The sequence below is a fragment of the Orussus abietinus genome, unplaced genomic scaffold, assembly GCF_000612105.2.
Source record: "Orussus abietinus isolate OABI.00-Male unplaced genomic scaffold, Oabi_2.0 scaffold175, whole genome shotgun sequence".
Taxonomy (NCBI): Eukaryota; Metazoa; Arthropoda; class Insecta; order Hymenoptera; family Orussidae; genus Orussus; species Orussus abietinus.
In genome coordinates, this window is record NW_019394327.1 from 120,024 (window position 1) to 140,507 (window position 20,484).

The window sequence follows — 20,484 nt, forward strand, 5'->3', positions numbered from 1 at the left end:
AGAGGAGCTCCAGGAGTAGGTACGGCGAGTGCAGGTCGGACAGGACTCGCCAAGCGGGGCTTTTAAGTTCCTTCCTGCCTCCCGTCTTACTTGGCGCGCGCTTTTTCCACTTCCTCCACCCCTTATTCACCGCGAAACGACGCCTGCACATCTCCCTGTCCGTGAAGTTGGCATCTCTACTTTTTTCGAAATTGATAAAATTCTTTCTTGTACCCAAATTGTATTCACTTCGTCCCGTATTGTACCGTCGAAACAATTATTCTAACTTCAATAGTTAATTAACAAATTTAAAAAAGGCTGTTTTTGAGCTAGTCCCTACTTTTTCTCGATATTTTGTGTTTACTTGCACCGGATTGTACTAGTTGCACTGAAAATTGCACCTTTGAAAAGAATGATGTGAATGTAATACATGTTTAGAAAATTTAGAAAGAAGATTATATAAAGAAAATAATTTTTTTTTTTTTTGAAGAATCAGAAACTTTTCCGGAGCAGGGTCAGGGGGTGGTTTTTTAAGGCGAGGAGATTTTCTTAAGTAAGTCGTCCCGGGATTCCCGTTGACGGATCGTGGACGCCGAACGGAATCCTGGCGTATCGCGAGTAGTCGAGAGATTCTCAAGTGTACGCGCACTCCGTGCGCTTTTGTGTCGGAACCGTCCAGAAGTGGTCCGTCCGGTGTCGGCAAGCATTCCCAACTTTTTCCGGGAATATTTTCGGAGCCATTCGACCGTGCTCGGTAGGGGTGCCTCCCGTAAATCCGCAGATTCGCCGTGACAGGAATACTCCTGCGAATTTCCCTCGCAAAGAAGCCCGGGTGCACGGTCGGCCGCGATCTCGCCCGGCATTCGTCTTCCTCGGCCTGTTTTCGTAGCAACTGTCATAATACTTATTCATGGAGAACGCCGCGCGAGTGGGACAGGAGAGTTCCGTCGACGTCGGCGCGGGAGGGTTTAACTTATCGCCACGACGCCGACGCCGGATCGGCGAAGTCGTCGCGGCACCTCGGGACGCAATCGTAGATTTTTGTATTTGCATGGCAAAGTTCCGCACCCTATGGTAATTCCGCCAAGTGCCGTAATGCGAGTACCTCTCGGCGCTTCCATTTGTCACGCGACTCCGAAGTCCTTTTTTCTTTTGCCCGTTTCGCTCGTTATGTATGCACCGCGAGTAATCATACGAGAGTACGCCATCTTGTAGATCCGATTTCTTGGACGAAACCGTGCGAGATAAAAGAGTACAGGAGACTTTGAAGATCGCCGCACGATAAGTGAAACCGACCTGGAACCGCGATAATTACGATCGCGGCCGTTCCGCGATCGTTTCGCCGCACCCTCGGTTCGAGACGCCCTCGTCCGGAATACGTGAGGTGCATCGGGGACGGGGTGCACCGACGACTACCAAATAAAACCCTCCTGAACCCCTTGCCCGACCCCTGTCCCCTGCACCCCTGCACCCCTACCCCCTCGATCGAGTTGCGAGTCCGCGTCTTAGCGCCCCTCTCACAGGCGACGAAATTGCCGATCGAGGACGGAATTTTCGACGAGTCGGGGGCGGAGGCCGACCCGAATGGGGTCTGCGGCGATTCCGGGTCGGTGGGTGGCCGGCGCGATATCGGCTCGCGGGTCGCGGGCCACGGGTCAGAGGTCGCGCACAAAGCGCGACCCCCTCGCCTGGTCGGCGGAAAACCTGCGGCCAGAATCCGCGATTGGGGGAAACCCGATAGCGGCCGAATCAAGGAGGTGGTCCTATTCGACGGGGAAGTCGGAACGAAGACGATGAATTTTTCCCTCCCCCCGCATTTTGCGTTGCATTTTCCATATCGCACCTGTTCATGAACTCGCACCAAGCGGCGGCCACTTTATTCGACCCGGTTGCGATTTCGGCACTTTTATCACCGCGCGGCGAGTGGAACGTTTCAACGTCCGACGCTTTTCAGGGAGAGCCCGTGTGATTTAATATTCCCTGGAATGGCGGGGGAATAAAACGAGAGGGAACGCACAAAGATGGACTCATATCGGTTTTCAAATAGCTGCTCCCCATAGGTCGTTAGAAAGCGAAGGAGCCTTTTGCGCTCTTTGACTGCGCGTCCGATCCATAACGTATTCCACCCCTTTGACGGGTCGAATCGCTGACAGAGACTGAAATTTCTGTCAATTTTGGGGAGCGCTCAAATTGGCCTGCTCTAAACGTGGGGGGAAATGCGGAGATGGTCCAATTTTCTCGCCAGTCCAAATACGTCGCTACGTTTATTCTATCTTATCGAGTATCTCTTTGAATTCCTAATATCGGTTATCGGACCATAAAATTACCAGAATCCCAAGATGCTAAAATCAGCTGGAGGTTTCTTTATTGGACGATTTTTTTTTTTTTTTCTGTAGATGTCAAAATCTTGCTCGAGTCGGATCGATCGGCGACCGTAACTACTGGTCGCATAAGTTTGGACTACAAGGGGCCGCCGTAAGGAAGAAATCGCGCATCGGGAATAAAGTAGCTATATCAAGGGGGTCGTTAAAAAGAAGGAAGGGCAGTAAAGGTCCCAGAGGGAAGGGGACTTGCAACGATCGCAAGATGGCGGAATGGCGGCGAATGGATTCCTGTTGGAGGGAAGGAAGGAAAGCCGTGGAGGAAACCGAATTTCGCTCGGGGACGAGACAACTCCGGGAACTCCCTTCGAAGTATCGTATACTCGAGTGTAATTAGATCGGGGACGCCTGAAAAAAAAGACGCTTATCATGGAGAAGTCCGGTCGTTCCTGGGGCAGCTAAGCCAAGGAAACGCGTTTCGTTTGTCCCACGCCCGAGTGCACACGATCATCCCTTCCTCTCCGGTGACCATGTGCGACTTAAGAGTGCCTTTTCAACCAGGGGGGGAGGAAATCGGCCGAATCCGGGGAAACAAGGTGCAGCTTAATTCTCGACTTCGGAACTTCAAGGCATTGAGGAGCACAATGCTCGAATGCTTATAAAAAACGACTCGACGATGTCAAATGACTCGATTACTCGAGTCGTGTACACCGCTCGTAAGGAGGTCTCCCTCGAGTCGCACCCCTCCTGAGGTATCGATTCGCATGTGGAACAGACGCCGGGGACTCTGGGGGGTCTCCTCGGATTCGCATCAAAGTACTCTAGGTGCTCGACGTGCTCGACACGGCCGACTACTCGCACCCGGGCGCGACTCGGAGATTAATCGGATAAAGGCGCAATCTCGCTCGAGAGGATACTCGGCACGACCGAAGGCGGATCGCGAGTAATCGGGATTCGCGAAATCGCGTCTGGAGTGTCGCGACGCCGACCGACGGGCGCGGCTTCGAGGTGCCTTTCCTCTTATTTGGTCGACGCAACCGAATCAATTCGCCCCAACGTTTGCGCCTTCCGAGTTTCCGCCTCCTTTCAAAGGCGCCTCCAATTTTTGAGTTCGACGTCCCACCCGGGGAAATTAAATGCAGGTGCAGATATTAATTTTCAGGCCTTATCGACACCGGGGAATATCGGGGAAGGGAGGCAAGTAATTGACCCAAATCGTTAACCATGAGCTGTCTATACCCTCTGCCGGATAAGTAGGTTTGGGAAAGTGGGTTTGTCTTGGAGCAGGCGAGACGTCCTCTCCGTCTTTGTTGATCCTCGCGTTTCCTCGCGCTCTCGACGCCCCGGGTACCCGGGGGTGAACGAGAGGGTTGATAAATATGGAGATTAGAAATCCTCTTAAGGCCGAGGAAGTTGTCCCGCGAGGCCGAACTCGGAGGAATACTTAACCGGGAGGCGGAGAAAAGGAAGGCGAAGTCGAGACTCGTCGATCGAAAGTCCAGCTCCGAGCGAGACTTTTCCGCCGAAATCCGGAGTTTTCCTTCCCTCCCGGATTGGCAAGGATCCCGTCCTCCCTCGGGACCGCGGATGCACCGACATTGCCCCCGACTCTCGATTTTGGCCCGCCGTGCAATTTTTCGCCTCTTTGCGACCCCTTTTGCTCTCTTCGCGGGCTTCGAATCGCCCTCCCCTTGGCACGAGTGACATCATCTTCTGCACGAATTTCCTCCCTAATTAACGCGGTCGATCTCGTCGCCGTAATCGGATCTAGTCGAGTCCTACCTCGAGACGTCGAGGGAGTCCCTCCAGAGGGTGGGATAAGACTCTCTCCCTCTATCGATTCGGATTACGTTTGTAGGCTGTCTTTCAAAATCCTTAAAAAATGGTGGAAAATCCAAAATCTAGGGAAACGTTTGTACGGTCGGTTCGGGAGTCTACCTACACCATGTAGCGTTTCGTTACCATTAGCACGTGCCAGTGCTCGGGTTGTACCGGCACGTCCTATCGAGCATGCACGAAACCATTTGCAATGGGTTTGTTACATGGAAACACCGACAACGCGGCGACTGTGCCTCGGAAAATGGCGAACCGTTCTACTAGATAGAACCAGCTTCGCATTCAGTGGACGACAATGGTTACGTTCGGGCGCTTCTCGGCCTTCAAACGCTCGCAAACAAATCAATTTCAGTTACTCCACGAGCAAGTTATATTACCACCGCTTGACATTCGGAGTGTCTAGGTTGAAACGTCTGAAATGCACGTCTCGTCACCGAAGCTCGGCGATGCTCCATCGAAGTTCGCTGTTGTAACTATCTAGTAAACGTCTAATATTCGTTTAAATTTGTCCGTCAATCCACCGATTTTTGTTCCGACCTGTATCAAGTCAATAAGTATCGAGGTCGGGACCGACCTCGGCGCCGTAATTGCATCTAATCGATCCGCGTATTTCTCTTCGAGCCTGGGGCGGAGAGAGAGAAAGAGAGAGAAGCCGGTCCAGAAATTGGTTGGAATTCGTTTAGAGCCAATTAGGCCGCGCCACTTTCCGGTGGGCCGTACAAATTCTGGCGACTCGGGCGGAATTAACAGAAAACGAAATTCGATAATCGGTACCTTCTGACTGGAAGGCCGCCCTTCTCGGGACGGTGTTCTCGAATTAGAATAGTACACCGGGAGGCTGCGCCCTCTCCGACATTTCATAAATTAAGTTCGAGCCAAATAGGTCGAGCCATTTTCCGATGGATCCGCTGAGATCGCGGAGACCGAGTCGGCCATTGAGTCGTGCCCGAAGTCAGCTCTGCCCTCGTTGAGATTTTCTTTAACCCCGGTCAATGGGCTCCTCCGAGTAGCAAATATTGACCAGCGATTGAAAAGTAGTCCGTAAGCGTCGTTTATTCAGGGACTCTCGAAGCTACGTGCCCTTAAATACGAATCACCTCCGATATAAGGTGCCATTACCTGCGACCGATACTCGACGATCGGTGACCACGTAATTTGTTTAACAAGGGGACATTTTAGCGAATCGAGATCGGTTGGTGGCCAATTATACCGACCCATTTCCTCGAGGTCGATTAAAATTCTAAGCCTCGATAAAGGAAAAGCTCGGCCCGAGTGAAGCGTTTTCTTTCGAGACCCCTTTAGCGTCTCTTCCGGAGCCGCCTTTTCGCGTCGTTAGTCCCGGCGGTTTTTCTCTTGAAAGCGGTCGATCGATCGCCTCGGATTTGTTCCTTTTCGAGAAAATCCGAGGGGCGTCCTCGTCGATCCGTCCCCTGGGAGTCCATCGACCGGCCTCGAAGGACCGATTTTCCGGTTTGCGGGCGTTTCCACCGGGCCGATAACGAACCTGCGGCACCAGGCAATAGGTCATTTGCATTCTGCTTGCTGCTCGTTCCGTTCCTAAACTCGCCTTAATCCGACTAAACTCCAACTAACGACCTGATCCTCGCGGACGTCGCGGGTGCGCCGCGGGCCTCCTTGTGACGTGCAACAGGACCATGTCAAACTGCTTCGCTTGTTTCGCGGTCACGCTCAAATTAGGCAACAGAACAACGGAGGCATAACTGTTTGATTTCCCAACTCCCAAAACGAAAGGGATGGCTCTGGAAGCCGAAACTTGTCGAATAGCGCCGGCTCCGAGGACGGCGATCATGTCGTATCTCGAGATCGACAAAAGGGGTTCCTCTGAAAGGGATTGCTCCTTGGTCGCCCCTAACGCGTTTGCAAACTCAGATCCTAGATAGGGTATACACGTGAAAAAGGATCCGTCCGTCGATACCGCACCGGTGATAACGTTCTTCGGTCTGAACGTCTCGAAAAAGACGGAGGGGTCCAGGTCCCTTATCGCATCTGGTCGCAATTTCAATGAACTCTGGAGATCACTCCAGGTTGACAAAGGCACTCCTCGTTCCGGTGTCTCCGAGGAATTTATTTAGTCCGACAGCATAGCCCCACCACCACGCTTGGGTCACTGACTTCGAAATCTTCATTTTATGCCCGGGTCTTCGAGAAATGGCGCGCCGTTCCAGTCCAAGTGGATCCTCGAGTCTTTCTGAAATATGCGTCATATCCCGGAAAGAAGGTGTTCAGATTTTACGAAAATTCAAATATCCCCCGCGTAACGGGGAACGATGCATGTGGAAGCGGCATACTCGAAGAGAAGGGCCCTGCGTTCCCGTCCTGACTTGACGAATTCCAAAATTTTATGAAGCTCCCAACTTTTTTTTTACGCGCGTGGCTATATCAACTGGTTTGGATTTCTAGAGGTGATCCCGGGTCGGATTTCTTAGTGGAAATTTGGAGGGACCCGATAAAGCGGAATGATGGATGCCTCAAAAGCGAGTCGTCGTCACGGGTGGTTCTCTCGAGTAGCTCTGGGGTAGCCATCCAAGGGTGGAGGAGCCACCTTTGCTCCGCTCTCTCTCTCTCTCTCTCTCTCTCTCTCTCTCTCTCAGGGAGTTTAATCCATCATGGACTTCCGGTCTCGGAAAGGAACGTCGTGGACACGGTTCATCCGAGTCGTCCTCGGGGTTCCGGAGGGTGATCAGCATCTGGTTATACATCTTACCGGGAATTTGCATTCGGAGTTCCAGTTTGTTCGAGAGACCTATATCGAAAGCGAGAGACCAAGTTCGGAGTCGCGCCCTTCTACCTTGTCTTCCCTTACTTAAGATTCATCTTTCTTCGGGGAACGTCTCTGAAGTTATTCTAATTTGTAGATTCAATGAGACGTTCCGGGCGAGAAGAGATTTCGTTCCTACGGAAACGTAACCAATGGACGGCTTGACCCGGCTCGAACTTTGAATCTCGTGAACCCGACTCCGGGAATGGAAATCGTAACCGCGAGTCGCCTCGTTAGGCCAGGTCCTCGGTGGATCCGGCGAGGCGCGGATGCATGATCAGCATCTAGTTATACATCTCGCGGGAGCATCTACATCCAGAGTCCTATTACGGAGCCGGGAACGCTACCTCGAACTTGGGATTTCGATTTGGTCCATTACTCCTCCGGAGTCGGATCCCCGGATTACCGTTCGGAACCCGACCCGATCCCCTGCACTTTCCGCCGTCCCGATTTCCATCTGGCGGCACTTAATTGGAAAAGCGAATATTTTCCAACTGCCTAGACCCGTCGAGGGCCCCACACGAGAGAAAAGTAGTTCCTCCTCCTCTTCTCTCTCATCTATCCGTTTCTTCCTATCGCCTACCGCTGGTCCAATCATTTTCGATCACCCACAGAGCCGAACACCAAACTGGACTCTCTATGGCGAAACGAGATTCGGGAGCAAATGGAATTGGCGAAACCCCACCCTCGTTAGATTCTCATCGATCCATAGCAAGGGTATGAAAAGGAAGTTCGCACTTGCCAGTGGTATATATCGGAGAAAATGGTCGCTGGGGATCTCTCGCTTACTTCCAAGCTCCAAGATCCATCTTATTCCATCAGGGTTATTTTTCCCATTTCTATACGTCCGGGGAATATCTAAGGGAACGTGTCCCCGTGGTCCGGATGGAATATTGCACCTGCCCAAAAACATGAATAGGACGCCTCCTCTCCGGTACCAGGGATAAGCGGTTCCGGCAGTTGTCATCGATATCCAAGAAATTGATTGAAAGTCGCCTGGCCGAGTCATTCGCGTTAGTCCGGCCAGTGCACGTCCGCTGGAAGTTGCCGGCTCGATTTCAGGACTCGGTGACTGGCGAAATAGATTGAAGAGATCCGTATCGTCGGAATCCGAGCCGCGCTCTTGCATCCGCCCAGGTTTTCCCTTCTGAAAGACTCTTGAAATGGAGTTGAACCGCGGTTGGCACGAGCCCCGTTCCACCTCTGGCGAGATCGCCGAGCCCTGAGACCAGCAGCCTCGTATTCCGCGAATTTTTCACCATTTTTCCACGAATTTTCCCGGGAAGATCCGACCCGCTCTCCCTGGCAGAAACGCCCGGAGAAGTCTGTCCAGCGTCGAATTTTACGTCAAAAGAATGGGAGCTGTAATTAGGTTCCACCTTCAATCGATAACAGGAGGGCCCGGCTTTACCTTATATCAAATAGGCGATCCATTCGAGATCCTTAAATCGAACCTCGGAAGAGCGGAGCTCCCACTGCTGCATTTTTTTTGTTTTACCGTCACGTCCTTCCTTCGGTGGAGGAAGAGCGCGATTCCGCGGTTTCCGCCATTCCGCGACCGTTTATATCGAGCGATTCCGATTTATACAGCCAGTTTGGCGCGGTATTTGCGAGGAGCCATCGATGCGTGCACCCGGGCGTTTTGCGCGGATTGCCCGTGCGATTAATTGGATTTGCGCTGGTTACTCGACGGTGAAATCGAAGGATCGGGAGGTCGAAGGTTCAAAAGTGCGTCCCCGAGGCTTTCCGGTCTGAGTCTGGTCCAATGAGCAGGTGCCAAGGTGGCAGCCTGCAGAGCAAACGTTTGTTTTACAGATAAACTAGCCGGGGCGTGGCTCGCCGTTAATTGAAAGCACCGAAACGACTAAGTGGCGGATCCTTTGGAGAAGAGGAACCTCGTTGCCGAGGAATCGAGGCGTCTTCGTCTGCACCTCAAGGGAATGCCAGGATCGCCGGGAACGCCAGGAACGCCGGGTGTGACTGCGGATCTGGGATCGAAAATGAAAGTAAATTGTTAAGTTAGTCGACCAAAGCGATGCCCTGAAGAAAAACTGGATGGTGTGAAGTTTTAAGAGGACTGCTCCAGACCGCGCTTGTCGAGTGACCACCATCGAGTGACGTCTTCGAGAACTGACGAAACACCAACAGGGTTCTCTGACAACGAACGTCTAGTGGACCATTTGGATCTTCGGATTTGGATCTCGGTCCAAACAGGCAATAAATTCCTCCGGCAGAATTTTATGAGATTATCGTAAGTTCGGAAACACGGCGAACATCGACCCGAAGTCCTACGAGCTTTGACTGATCTTCGGTCGAAGGGATCCGAGGAGGGTACTCCGAATACGGTGTCGCAAGACTTTTGTAAAATCGCAGTTTTAACGCCTAACCTAGCGAGCGCCGATAATCAAAGGAAACGTTTATCCAGTGATAAAGTAGGGAGGATAAATCGTCGAAGAGACCGCCAACAAGAGAAAAGACTGCCACGGCGCTCTCTTATCCTGGGAGGGACGCGAGAAAGTCTACAAGTTTTTTGGAGTACATTTTACGAATATACGACCTAGCACCTTAAGAAAAAGAATTAGCGAAAGTAGCACGTACTTAGGATCCATTAAGAATAATCGACGGTCGATACATCGTCCGCTCCTTGGACGACTGCCAGTTGTTAATCGAGAAGCACATTCATAGTCGAATTCCAGCAAGGGAAGTAGAGATACAAATCTCGGAGGCTGCCAGTTTGAGGGAGAGAGCTTAATGCGGAAGTTTGTGACCCGAGGTCTTAAGTTTCGGGGGATACAGGAGAACAGGGAGGAGATATAGCCATCATCGAGGAAGAAAACGGAGGAATAGGTGCTGGAATAAAAGAGAAGGGATTTTGCAAACCCTTGTAATCCCGTTTCGGCCCACAAACGATACCTTCAAAGCCAGGCTATCTTGGGCAGGAGTAAAAGGCGAAATCTATCGAAAAGCCCGACCCATACCCGGTATTCGTCTTCTTCCAGATTAAAGTCTCGAGGGAGCTCGGATGAGCCCAGAACGAAGGGGTTTCGAAAATAAAAAATTTCAACAAATTGGATAGGACGACCCGAGGGAAAGTCTGAGCTTTGGCCAAGAGATTACCGGAGGGCCAATTGTCCCACTTCGGACCAAGGATCTGAGCCTTTCTACGACACTTCCGCAAGCAAGAACTCTCGATGCAGATTTGAGAGTACTTCGGAAGAACGTCAGAGGGGAGGAAAGCGCAATAGTCGAGTTCTTTACATGCCTTCAAGGAACACGGCGTCGCGCGACTACGGCGACGTGACCGTAGCTCGCGACATCTGAGAGTCTGAGAATTTCACTAAATTGACCGACAAGGCTGCCACGGTGTGCGGACTGGGGCGAATCCTCGGCTACATCGGCGGTAAGCCGTCGGTGAGGGCCACAATGTCGCAGTCGGGCTCTGGGAGCTTGACATTGCACGGGCAGAATAGTCAAGGCTTGCAGCAGACCGATGGGGTGGACCAGGCCCAGACGGCTTGTCAGAACGGCCGAGCAGCTGGCCAGACTGGTCAGGACATCAAGGGGGACGTGTCCAAAAAGGGGAAAAAGGAGGTCCAGGACATGTCCAATGGGTTCGAGAACCGCACGATGGAGTACGAGCGGTACACTCAGGAGAGGACCCAGGAGAGGACTGTGCACTCTGGATTTCAAGGTTCCCAGTACATTCCAGGAACCGGAGGCACAGAGGGACAACCAAATCCCACTGGAAGACGACTTTCCACGGGACAACCCGAAGATAGACACCCTGGGCAAATCCCATGCCAGCAGTATCCCCAGGAGAAGGACCGAGTGCAGTACGTCTCACAGACCAGCACCCAAACCGTGCCGGTCCAGACGCAGCCTCAGTTCTCGCAAGAGTGTCCACCGGAACAGGTTCAGTATCCCCAGATCAGGTCTCAGTTCGAGGTCAGATCGCAGATGTATCCTCAGGGCCAGTTCGGGGAAAGGGCCGGGTACGTGACCAGAGATGTGACATTCAGGGACCCCAATCTGTATCCCCCAGCAGGGGGAAACTCTTCGGTATTCTCTGGTCAAGGACAGTACGTCTCGGTCCAGCACCAGCCTCCCCAGTCCACGAGTCCCCAGCCGCCGTTCTACCCGGGGGTGGTGGTCCCTCAGCAGGCGTATGCTCAGTACCCCACTCAGCCTCAGTACCCGTACAGTCAGTATCCCCAGACGGTCATGAACCCGGTGCCGTATCATCCTCAAGCCGGGATCTACCCTCAGCAATTCGCTCAGCAACAGTCACCGAATCCACAACGGTTCTCTCAGGATCTGGCACAGTACCAAGCTCAGCCAATCATCCAGCCTATCGCTCAGAACGTTGCTCACCAGAGTCTCACGGTGCCCAACACCGAGAGGCCCAATCGAGGTCCCAAGCCGATGGTACCTCCTAGAGTCAGCTCCAAGATCACCCACGATCAAGGCCACAGGAAGACCGCCAGTATGGACGTGCCCATGCAAAAGCAGCCGACATTGCAGAAGTACGAGCCTCCATCCGTAAATCCCCAGGAACTAATCAGAGCCGATGGTGCACCCGTCGTGGTCAACCCGGTGGTCGTCGAGGGCCAAGAGAGGAGGTACTTGGCGCCGGTCAACCAGAATCCTAGAACCAGACAAGACGGGCTCTACGTCGACTCTACTATGGACCAGACGTCGAGGGAGAAGGTCTCCGAAAATGTGGTTCCCGAGTGTGGGCTCTACGTCTCGCGGGCGGAGCACAGGAAGTCCATCTCCGTGGACGTGACTTCTAGCTTCCAGAGAAGAAACGACACGATCACTTTCACGTTCCCTGGAGAGAATCAAGAGGTGATGATACCAGATAGAAAGATCGTCGCAGGAGTCGAGGCCAAAAGACCGGACGGATCGGTGGTGTATCCTGCCGATCAGCAGAGAAGGCTGGATGTGAACATCAGGGCGTCTCCGATGAGCTTCAACGAGAACGCCAGGCAGCAAGAGAACAGAAAGAGTGTCAGCGTGGAGCGGAAGCCAGAGCGAGGGAACGTTAGTCCAAACCAGCGGGCGATCTCGCAAGAAAATCGGCGATCCGACTACTTCGAGGATCACAGAAGGTCTCCGGTCACTCTAGATGGGAAGAGAATGGAAGACGTTCGTAGATCGCCCATGCCTTTTGTGCCGATTCGCGACATGACGGCTGATCGCAACACCCAGAAGAGCCCCTCCTTCGTGAACCCGGCCTTTGAAAAAACCAGGCAGGAGCTGGTAATCTGGGCGGAACTCCGCCAGAAGCAGGAGATGGAGCGGGGAATGATGCAGGCTCCGATCTTCTCCACCAGCCCAAGGTCCAGGAATCAGAGCGAGGAGCGTCGGGACCATATTCGGGTGCATCCGATCACCGAGGAGCGCAAGGACCAAAGAATGTCCCAGTCCGCCTTCCAGCCGATGCCCAACATCAGCCAGAGCACCATCATGGAGCAGCGTCGCCATCTTCGCCATGTCAGCGCGGATTTGACGAAACACATGGAACTGGTCAGGAAGGACTTCGAGGACCAACCCGTGACAGGATCCGTGGCCAACCTGGGAGCCGCCATCGCCACTTCGGCGGTTTCTTCCCAGCGTACCAGCCCCAATCTCTGTCACCAGTATCCCGCTCTCAGCGAGGCGAAGCTGGACACGAAGAACGCTCTGACAGTGGTCACCGACTTCGGGGACGTGACCGCAAAATCCACGGAGCAGGTGGACCACATAATCCACAGCCACCGAAAGAGCCAAAACGCTTCCTTGCTCACCCACAGCAAGTCTCAGGCGGAGAACCTGCAATCTCAGTCGGAATCGGCCGACACCAGGAGCGACGTCTTGCAGCTGCAACAGCAGATGCAGAACCAACAGAGCCTGGACATGATCTCCGAGAAACTCAGCCAATTCGAGCGCCAGCAGAGCGACCTGCAGGCTCGGCTTCAGTGTCTGCAGAATCACAATCAGATCCTGGACAAGGTCGCGCAGCTGCAGACCCAGCAGAACGAGAACAGGTTGCTCGGTCTGCAGGCCCCTGAGAAGTACCCCCAGCGACAGTCCGTCGACGTTCAGATCTTGCAGACCGCATCCACGGTAGTGGTGGACGCTCACCACCCCCACCTCTCGTCCAATCACCTGGAACATACCTGCGACAAGTCCGGAGCCTCTCAGCCCCAGCACCAGTTGCCTCAGACGCACTTTCAGAACACCTTGCACCCTGCCTCGTGCCCGTACTCGCAGCAGGCCGCACAGCTGCAGACTCAGCCTCCCTGCGAGAAGCTCTCTCCGAGGCTGCAATACGAAGCTGCGGAGCCGGTCCACGTGTCGATTCCCAGCATGTCTCAGATGCCTCTGCCAAATCTGACCCAGTTTGACCGGGCGGATGTGAGCAGGGGATCCCTGCAATTCCGATTGTGCCCTGGTGACATGTTGGAAAACGCGGTTTCCTCGACGATCCCGACCCTGGGGTCGGCCGGGGTCGCCACTTTTACCGGGACCCTGAAGAAGGTGCCACCCGAGAAGCCACCCAGGACATCTCTGATCGTTCAGTCACCGGAAACCGAGGTAAATGCATGCCCTTGTGTCCGGTGTCCTAGTTGTAGCCGCATAATTAAATTGCTGGAAGTATTAAAAATTACGCACCTCTGTTGGCATACGGGTTCTCTTCCGTATCTCGGCTCTTTGAATTGGAACAACGTTTGCCATCAGCGTCGAGCTGCCGACTCGCCGGTTTACGCTCGGGCTCTTTACCTTCCCCCTCAATTATGCACTGTGTCATGCATCCTCTCTGTCAAATGTGACGTTAAAAATTCAAAGCGATTAATAATGAAAATTTCATGAGACGCGGAGAAAGGAGCTCGTCGTCGTTCTTGCTCTTCGAGGCACCCGGCTCGATGAGGTGGCACTCCATTCGTCCGCAGTCTCGATGACGGCTTTCTCCGGCCTCGGTCGCTTTTTCAGTATTTTACTCCATGGCAGCAGAGTGGAAGGAACTCGTTAGATATCAGACCGCGCGTTGTCTTTGAAAACTCGGCTCCATGACGCGGTGTCTGGCTGCGCGGCCTCGACACGGGCAAGGGCGTCGCGACGGCCTCTGCAAGAACGGCGTCGAGAATCGCGTCCGTGAAAGGATGAGGGGAAAGGGGTCGGGACGTCGTATCGACGAGGGGGTGCAGGCGTGTTTTGGATTTAAATTCAAAAACCGGCGACGCGACGGATCTCGCAAACATCGACGAGCTCGCTTTTATTCCCGGCTTGCATCCGGCCCAAAAATGATTCCCCTCTTCGCGAAACCTTCTTTCCGCTGTTTAAAAAGCGCCCTGAGGTCGGGCGAGCCGGAAAAAATTAGTCCAAATTGGGATCCTCGAAACGCTTGGCGTGGAGGACTTTTCCGAGCGACATTTCCAACCCGGACGGGGCTACCAAAATTTCGGGAGGAAATGTAAATATCCGCATTTAGGAGTTTCAAAACCGACGTCCCGAGGGAAACGCGTAAACGGGAGGTCTGAAAGCTCCGGCGCTCGTTGCGATCCCTCCTCGCGTGAAGGAGGCGTCTCCACCCTCGGCAGAAATTTCATTTTTTCCTGGCACGCGCCCCGCACCCTCTTGCGGCCCGCGCGGCGTTAATTTAACTTCCGGCGGCGCGTTAAGGCCTGCAATTTGCACTTTGTGCCGGGCCCGGGCAGAAATCGCACAAGTTAAATTAAAAAGGAATTTATCGCGAAGCACTTCGCGATACGTTTCCGGGTTTCGGGGCAGCGCGAGTCTCGGGCTCGTTTCCCGACTTTCCCGGACCGACTCCGCGAGCTTTCCCCGTGGTCGCGTTGGGAAGAAATTATCGCGACGACTCCGTCGGATTATTTCCTCCCGAGCTGCCTCCGAGTTTTCCGCTTTTCCGCCCCGTCCTCGACCTCGTCCTCGGAGGGAAAACTCCCCGCTTCGCGTGATATCGCGGATCCTCCGGGAATCAATGAGACCTCCAACCGCGGATATATTTATCCATCCCTTGATCGCATCCACCGGAGGTGGGTTTCGAAAGCACCGGGGGTTGGGGATGACGTTTCAAAAGCCTCGTCACCCACTTTCGCCACCCACTTTCCTCCTCGTTATCCCCGTTCCCTTTAGGCGTTTCGTTAACCCGACCTCCCGGGACCGCGAGGCAGTCCGCTCCGACTTTTTCTCCCCCCATCCTCGCGAATACGGGACAAATTAAGTAGCGAAAATGTTATGAATACTCCGGGATATGAATTAAGGATGAGCGACGGGGACCCGGCGTCGCGACGCCAGGTCCCAAGGGTTGCCTTCCACTCGATCGCCTTGACCGTGACAGCTGTCGGAAACGACGAAGAGCGCTCCCCTCTCGAGCCTCCATTTCCCTAAAATCCTGCAAACGTCGGCCGAGATTTCCACTTCCGGACTTCGTTACCCCCTGGATGAGACTCGCGTCCTCGCGAAATCACCCCATGGGTGGCGACGACATCCGTGACTAACGGCGTCGCGACGTCTTGCCGAGCCCGGCCAAAGGGGCGGCGCCCGTTTCGGATACAAAAAGCTCGAGGGGTTCCACGGCGCTCAAAGGCCGGAATTACCGTGGAGGCGCTCACCTACTGACTTTGTTACGGCTTGGTGGAAAATTTTCAAAGCGCACGCTTTCCGGCAAAGCTTATTTCCCAGTGACCGGGTGACAAGAAAGCTCGCGGACTCGGTGAAACTTCGCTCTCGCGGTGGTGTCGAATTTGCTCACTTTCCCCGGACGCCGTTATTAATTCTTCTTCGGCGTTCTCTCCGTTAATTGCTCGTGGTGCATAATGAGTAATCTTCTTAAAAACGTGCGGGTCAAGTGCAGTCGGCGGCGCTGGGCGTCGTTTGTCGGAAGTGGGTCGAGTCGCCGGTCTCCAGGAGGGATGCGCCGCGCGGAGAGTTCGCCGAGTGCAAGCTCGGAAAGCTCCGCTGGTTCCTTTGTTCTTGCTGACCGCGACCGCCGCGCCGCGCGGGGCGACGGCCGCGATTAACGGCGTCGCGACGCCGACCTCCTCGACGAGGTCGCGTCCATTTCGGGAACAAAAAGCTCGAGAGATAGAGCCTCCGCGAGTGATGTCTCGTTCGAGCGGGCAAGTTCGCCACGAGGCCACCCATTCTGGCACTCATTGAGGGACTCGCTAATTGAAAGAGTGCGCCAAATCGGGGAATAATTGGACGGCAACCGTTGCTTTCGGTACTCGGGCCGCGAAAGAGAGGCGTCGGACGAATTCACCCCGACGATACGGGGTAATCGGAATCGCTCCTGAATTTTCGAGGTACACCAAACACGCTCGAAGATACGCTCGCTCGGCATCTCGACAGCTTTGCTCGGCGAGTACACGTCGAGCTTTTTTCCGAAGAACCGGCGCGCCCTGCGGCCGTTCCGTCTCAATGCCGGGTCGCCCTCTTCTCGAGAGAAGAGAACCTCACCCTGAGGTCTCCGGCGAGGAAATTCTCCAAAGGTCGAGGCGACTCCGGTGAATTTCCAGGGAACTCGAGAAATTCTCCCAGAGAAGTTCTCGAGGTCCCGGGAGAACGGCGAGGCTTTCATTCGGGGATTTCTCGATCCCGGTAAACCGCGCCCTTAAGTCGAGGGTTAACGGCGAGACGTCGATCTTTCGTCTTGGGGTTGCGTCGAGACGGTCCGAGGTCGAAGCTCGGAGCTTTCGCGCGCTGTAACGTCAGAAGCCGCGCGTCGTCCCCCGGGGGTGGATTCCCTTTCCGACCCTCCTCGACGCTTACCTTGGCGTATCGGCCGCGAGTTCCAGAAGGGCGACGTCGATCTCGTGGAAACCGCAGCGGACGCCTCGACCTCGCCCGGCCGAGTCGCGCGTTCAAGTAACTCCTCTCAATGGGCCAATTACGCGCAGCTTCTTTGAAAACTTGCCTGAATGCCCGTCGCTCTTGGCGACCGCCACCTCAAGGAAGACTGCGAGGTGCAAAGAGGAGGAGGCCGGGGTAAAAAGCACCCCCTGCCTCTAAATGGGCCAAATTGGTAGAGCCTTAATTACCTCTTCGGCTAACGAGATCGCTGATCGCGTTTGCGCCACCGGATGGCGATGGCTCTTCTTCTTCCAGACGCCATTTTTTACGGGACTGGAAGGGGTGGAGCGCATCGCAACTCCCATGGGAGATGGGTTTGCATCTCCTCGAATCGCGATAAACATCCCGATAAAGCGAATTCCGTCGCGGTGGAAACTATGTCGACGATGTGGGGTGGAGGTTCGCGAACGGTAATCGGACTCGTGGTCTCCTTCGGTAGACGGAACCATTTGCGGAAATGATAAGGGGCGCAACGTTTATTTCCGAGCCCCTTGGGGACAGGGGCGATTTAAATAACAATAAATACGACGGTAAAATAAATCCTCCGCGGAGACGTTCACCCTGTAAACGATAATCGGATTCGGGGGAAGGACGCGACTCGGTGCATGAAACGACCCCACGAGCTTGGGAAAATGATAACAGCGTAAAACGCCGCCGACGAGTTCCGCAGCCACTCGTGGGCGCGGTTTAAACGAGCGCGTACTGCACGCGTAAATGCGAGAGGAAAATGTAAAATTGTGAAGATGTAAAAATGCGAAAATGCGAAAATGTGAAAATACGAAAATGTGAAGCATCGAGAGGGTGGACCTCGCGGGTCGCGGGGCCAGGGCCGACGATCCGCGTCGCGACGTCCCGGGGATATTAAGTCGAATGACGAGCCAAACCGAGCGGCGCTTCTTCCTCGGCAGAAGCTCGTCCCGGAATTGAAGCGCGATCTCTTTCAGTCTCCGGCATTTTCTCGACTTCTCAAGACTCGCGAGGAAAATAGGGCTCCTTCCCCCGGAATGGACCTAAATGCATAATTCCGCCATAACCGCGCCTCGTCCACGGCTCCGAGAATATGCTCTCGCGAAGTGTCCTTTTTACGTTCCTAGAGAGATAGGGGACGCGTATAAAGGGGTAACGCGAAATGTCTGATAAGCGGAACATCCGATCGCGGATTCCTATAACCCCATGATCACTTCCATCCCTGCGTCCGCATTAAGCACGTTAGTCGGTCGGGCTCCAAAACTAGCCAAAGGCGATTGGCCAAATCTACAATTACACGAGATTTGGCCAAGCAAACACGCGTGCAGCGTGCCGGGGAATAACGGGGCGGAAACCGCGATCCAGCGGTCCGGATGAAATATACAGCGGTGAAACAAGAGCGACGAGATTCGCTGGGATTGCGCGTGCCCGTCAATTTTGCGCCCTTTGCGCGCATCCCGCCCACTTTTATCGGTTAATGGAATCGAAAACTCGATTGCGGAGAACCGGGGGGAAACGCGAAGAGCAAGACGAAATTCCGCCCTGCGGAATTTCCTGGACGCGGCCGCCGCAACGGGCTCGAGCTCGAACCTAATTGCCGATGCTTGAGGGAAGGCGCCGGCTGACATAACCTCCAAACCTCCTCCAATTCTCGACTAGCGGGTCCATATCGAGATCCGCAGATGTAAGGATCCCTTCGTTAGACATCGGATGGATCCCTCGACTCTACGCGCTCCGGGACTTAATTTGCCCCTTTCAAGAGCCGGGACTAATGGCCCCTGGGGGAACCGGAAGGCACCCCTTCCGGTTCCCCAGGGTCCGGTGACACTTCCTGGCTCTCGATCCTCGGCAGCCCTGGAAAGGCCCCAGCAAAATCGCCAGACCCAGGTGCCCGGAAGTGCAATTAAACTCTCGAATTGTCGACCGGTAATTAAATCAATGCCTCGTTAACGAGTCTTCAGGCCTGACGGACCGGTTAAGCGAATTTCGAAGGGATGCTCCTGGAGCACCTTTAACCGGCTTTCCATACCCAGGGTGGAGGCAAGGAGGCGTTTACGACCCCGTCTGTCTGCGTGCCGGTGTATTCCGTAAATTTTCCATAACTCGATCGCAAAACTTCGCGCCGGGCTAGAATTAGTTTAGAGGCTTCCGGTTTAGTTTCAATTGGCTCGCGAAGTTTGCCGCTTCATGCCGAGGTGTACATTCGGAGTTATCCACGGTTGAAAAACCCTATCGAAGTCGCGAAATCGCGGCGATAAAAATCGATGTTGACTGGGTCACTTCCGCGAGAAATGTCACCGGAGAGATGGTCACTCCATGCCTTTCGCAAAGATCCGCGGCGAATTCAAAGCGTCTCCTCCGAATTAATAGGAAAGCACTTCGAGGAACACGACTCTGCTTTGCTCATTAAAAAGGAGTGCACTCTTAGTCATTAAAATCCGCAGCCCTGCGTATCGCGGGATAGCGTTTCAGGGTCATCGGGGTAATTGGCACAGGCAGGGGTGGCTTCAGAAATATTCGCGAAACGGGCTCGAGAGCACATTAATGCAGAAGCGAATCTAGGGTAAATTTGGAAAATACGGGGAGCGGCACTTTTTCTCAGAGACCCAGTGACCTGGGGCATCGGGCATCGCCGCGCAATTCGTTGAACCCGAAACCGGAGCATTTATTTGACACAAGAGTACCCACACGAGCGGTGCTTAGAGTAACGATGTTTACGGCCTTTGGAAATCGCGATGTGCGAATCATACACGCGAGATTCCGCGCAACGCTCGAGAGTACCGCAAGCCGAATCAAAGTTTCACTGATTGCGGTGGGAGGGAAATCGCCGATTGGTCCGCTCGCGAGAATAATTAACGTTGCATCGATTTCGCGTTTTCCGCAGGTGCGAATTTACGCCATCCCCCGGGAAAGCCGCCGTCGAGTTAGCGAATCCGAAGAGAACCCCGAAGGGGACCCGGAAGAAAAGGAAATTCACGATTTCATTAGAGCTGGAGTTTCGATGCCAATTTATGTCTAGGACCTCGATGGACGGTTTCCTTATCGGGATGGTCATTAATTGAAAGGGCTCCGACGGAGATATCAGGGCGGAATCGAGAGGTGCCAGGACATCGTGAAGCGTTAAGGCGGCAACTTAATTAAGTGGAGGACGGAGTGAAAAGGCGACGGGGAAACTAGAAGGGAAAATAAACATCGAGAAGGGAGAACCCGAGCGATATCAGAGAGAGGAGACCCGGGGGCAGGGGTTAAACTTTAGGACAAACTTCCTCGACCGAGAAGATTCCACGCTCTCGAAAGTTCACCGGCCAGGAGGCGAGAGGTTAAGAGTCGTTGGCCTAAGCGAAAAAGGGGAAAAGCTCCCCGAAAAGCGGCGCGTCTCATATCGCCGCTTTTCCGCGGCATCCTCCGCCTCGGACCTCGACTTTCCACGAGGTCGGAACCTCATCGATCCAGCTTCCTCGGCGAAGGAGTCCTCCGAGTCCTCATCCGGGGAAAAGAACTCGGCACGTCCATCGTTTCTCCGAGTCGAAGCGCCGTCAAAGCTTAACGCGCCATCCCTTACGAGCAATCCGTTTCAAAAGACCTCTTTAAAACGGGGAAAAAATAAAATCCTGGCCGTTCCCCTCGGAGGAGGTCACGCGAGCTCCTGGAGGAGACCCGCGAGGTCGCTGGAGGCTGAGAGTGCCCCTGGGAGACGCGAAACCCTCCTGCCGTATTATTTTCAATTTACCAACTCCGGCTTAA

The 20,484-nt window shown here is 54.0% G+C and overlaps 1 protein-coding gene across 1 annotated transcript in view; it reads left to right on the plus strand.

The window, feature by feature from the left end:
* LOC105703015 overlaps positions 1-20,484 on the plus strand; it is a 64,126-nt gene that overhangs the window by 32,664 nt on the left and 10,978 nt on the right. The window contains exon 4 of the mRNA XM_012431059.1: positions 10,270-13,494. Coding sequence (XP_012286482.1) covers positions 10,270-13,494 — 3,225 coding nt within the window. The remainder of the gene's footprint in view (positions 1-10,269; positions 13,495-20,484) is intronic.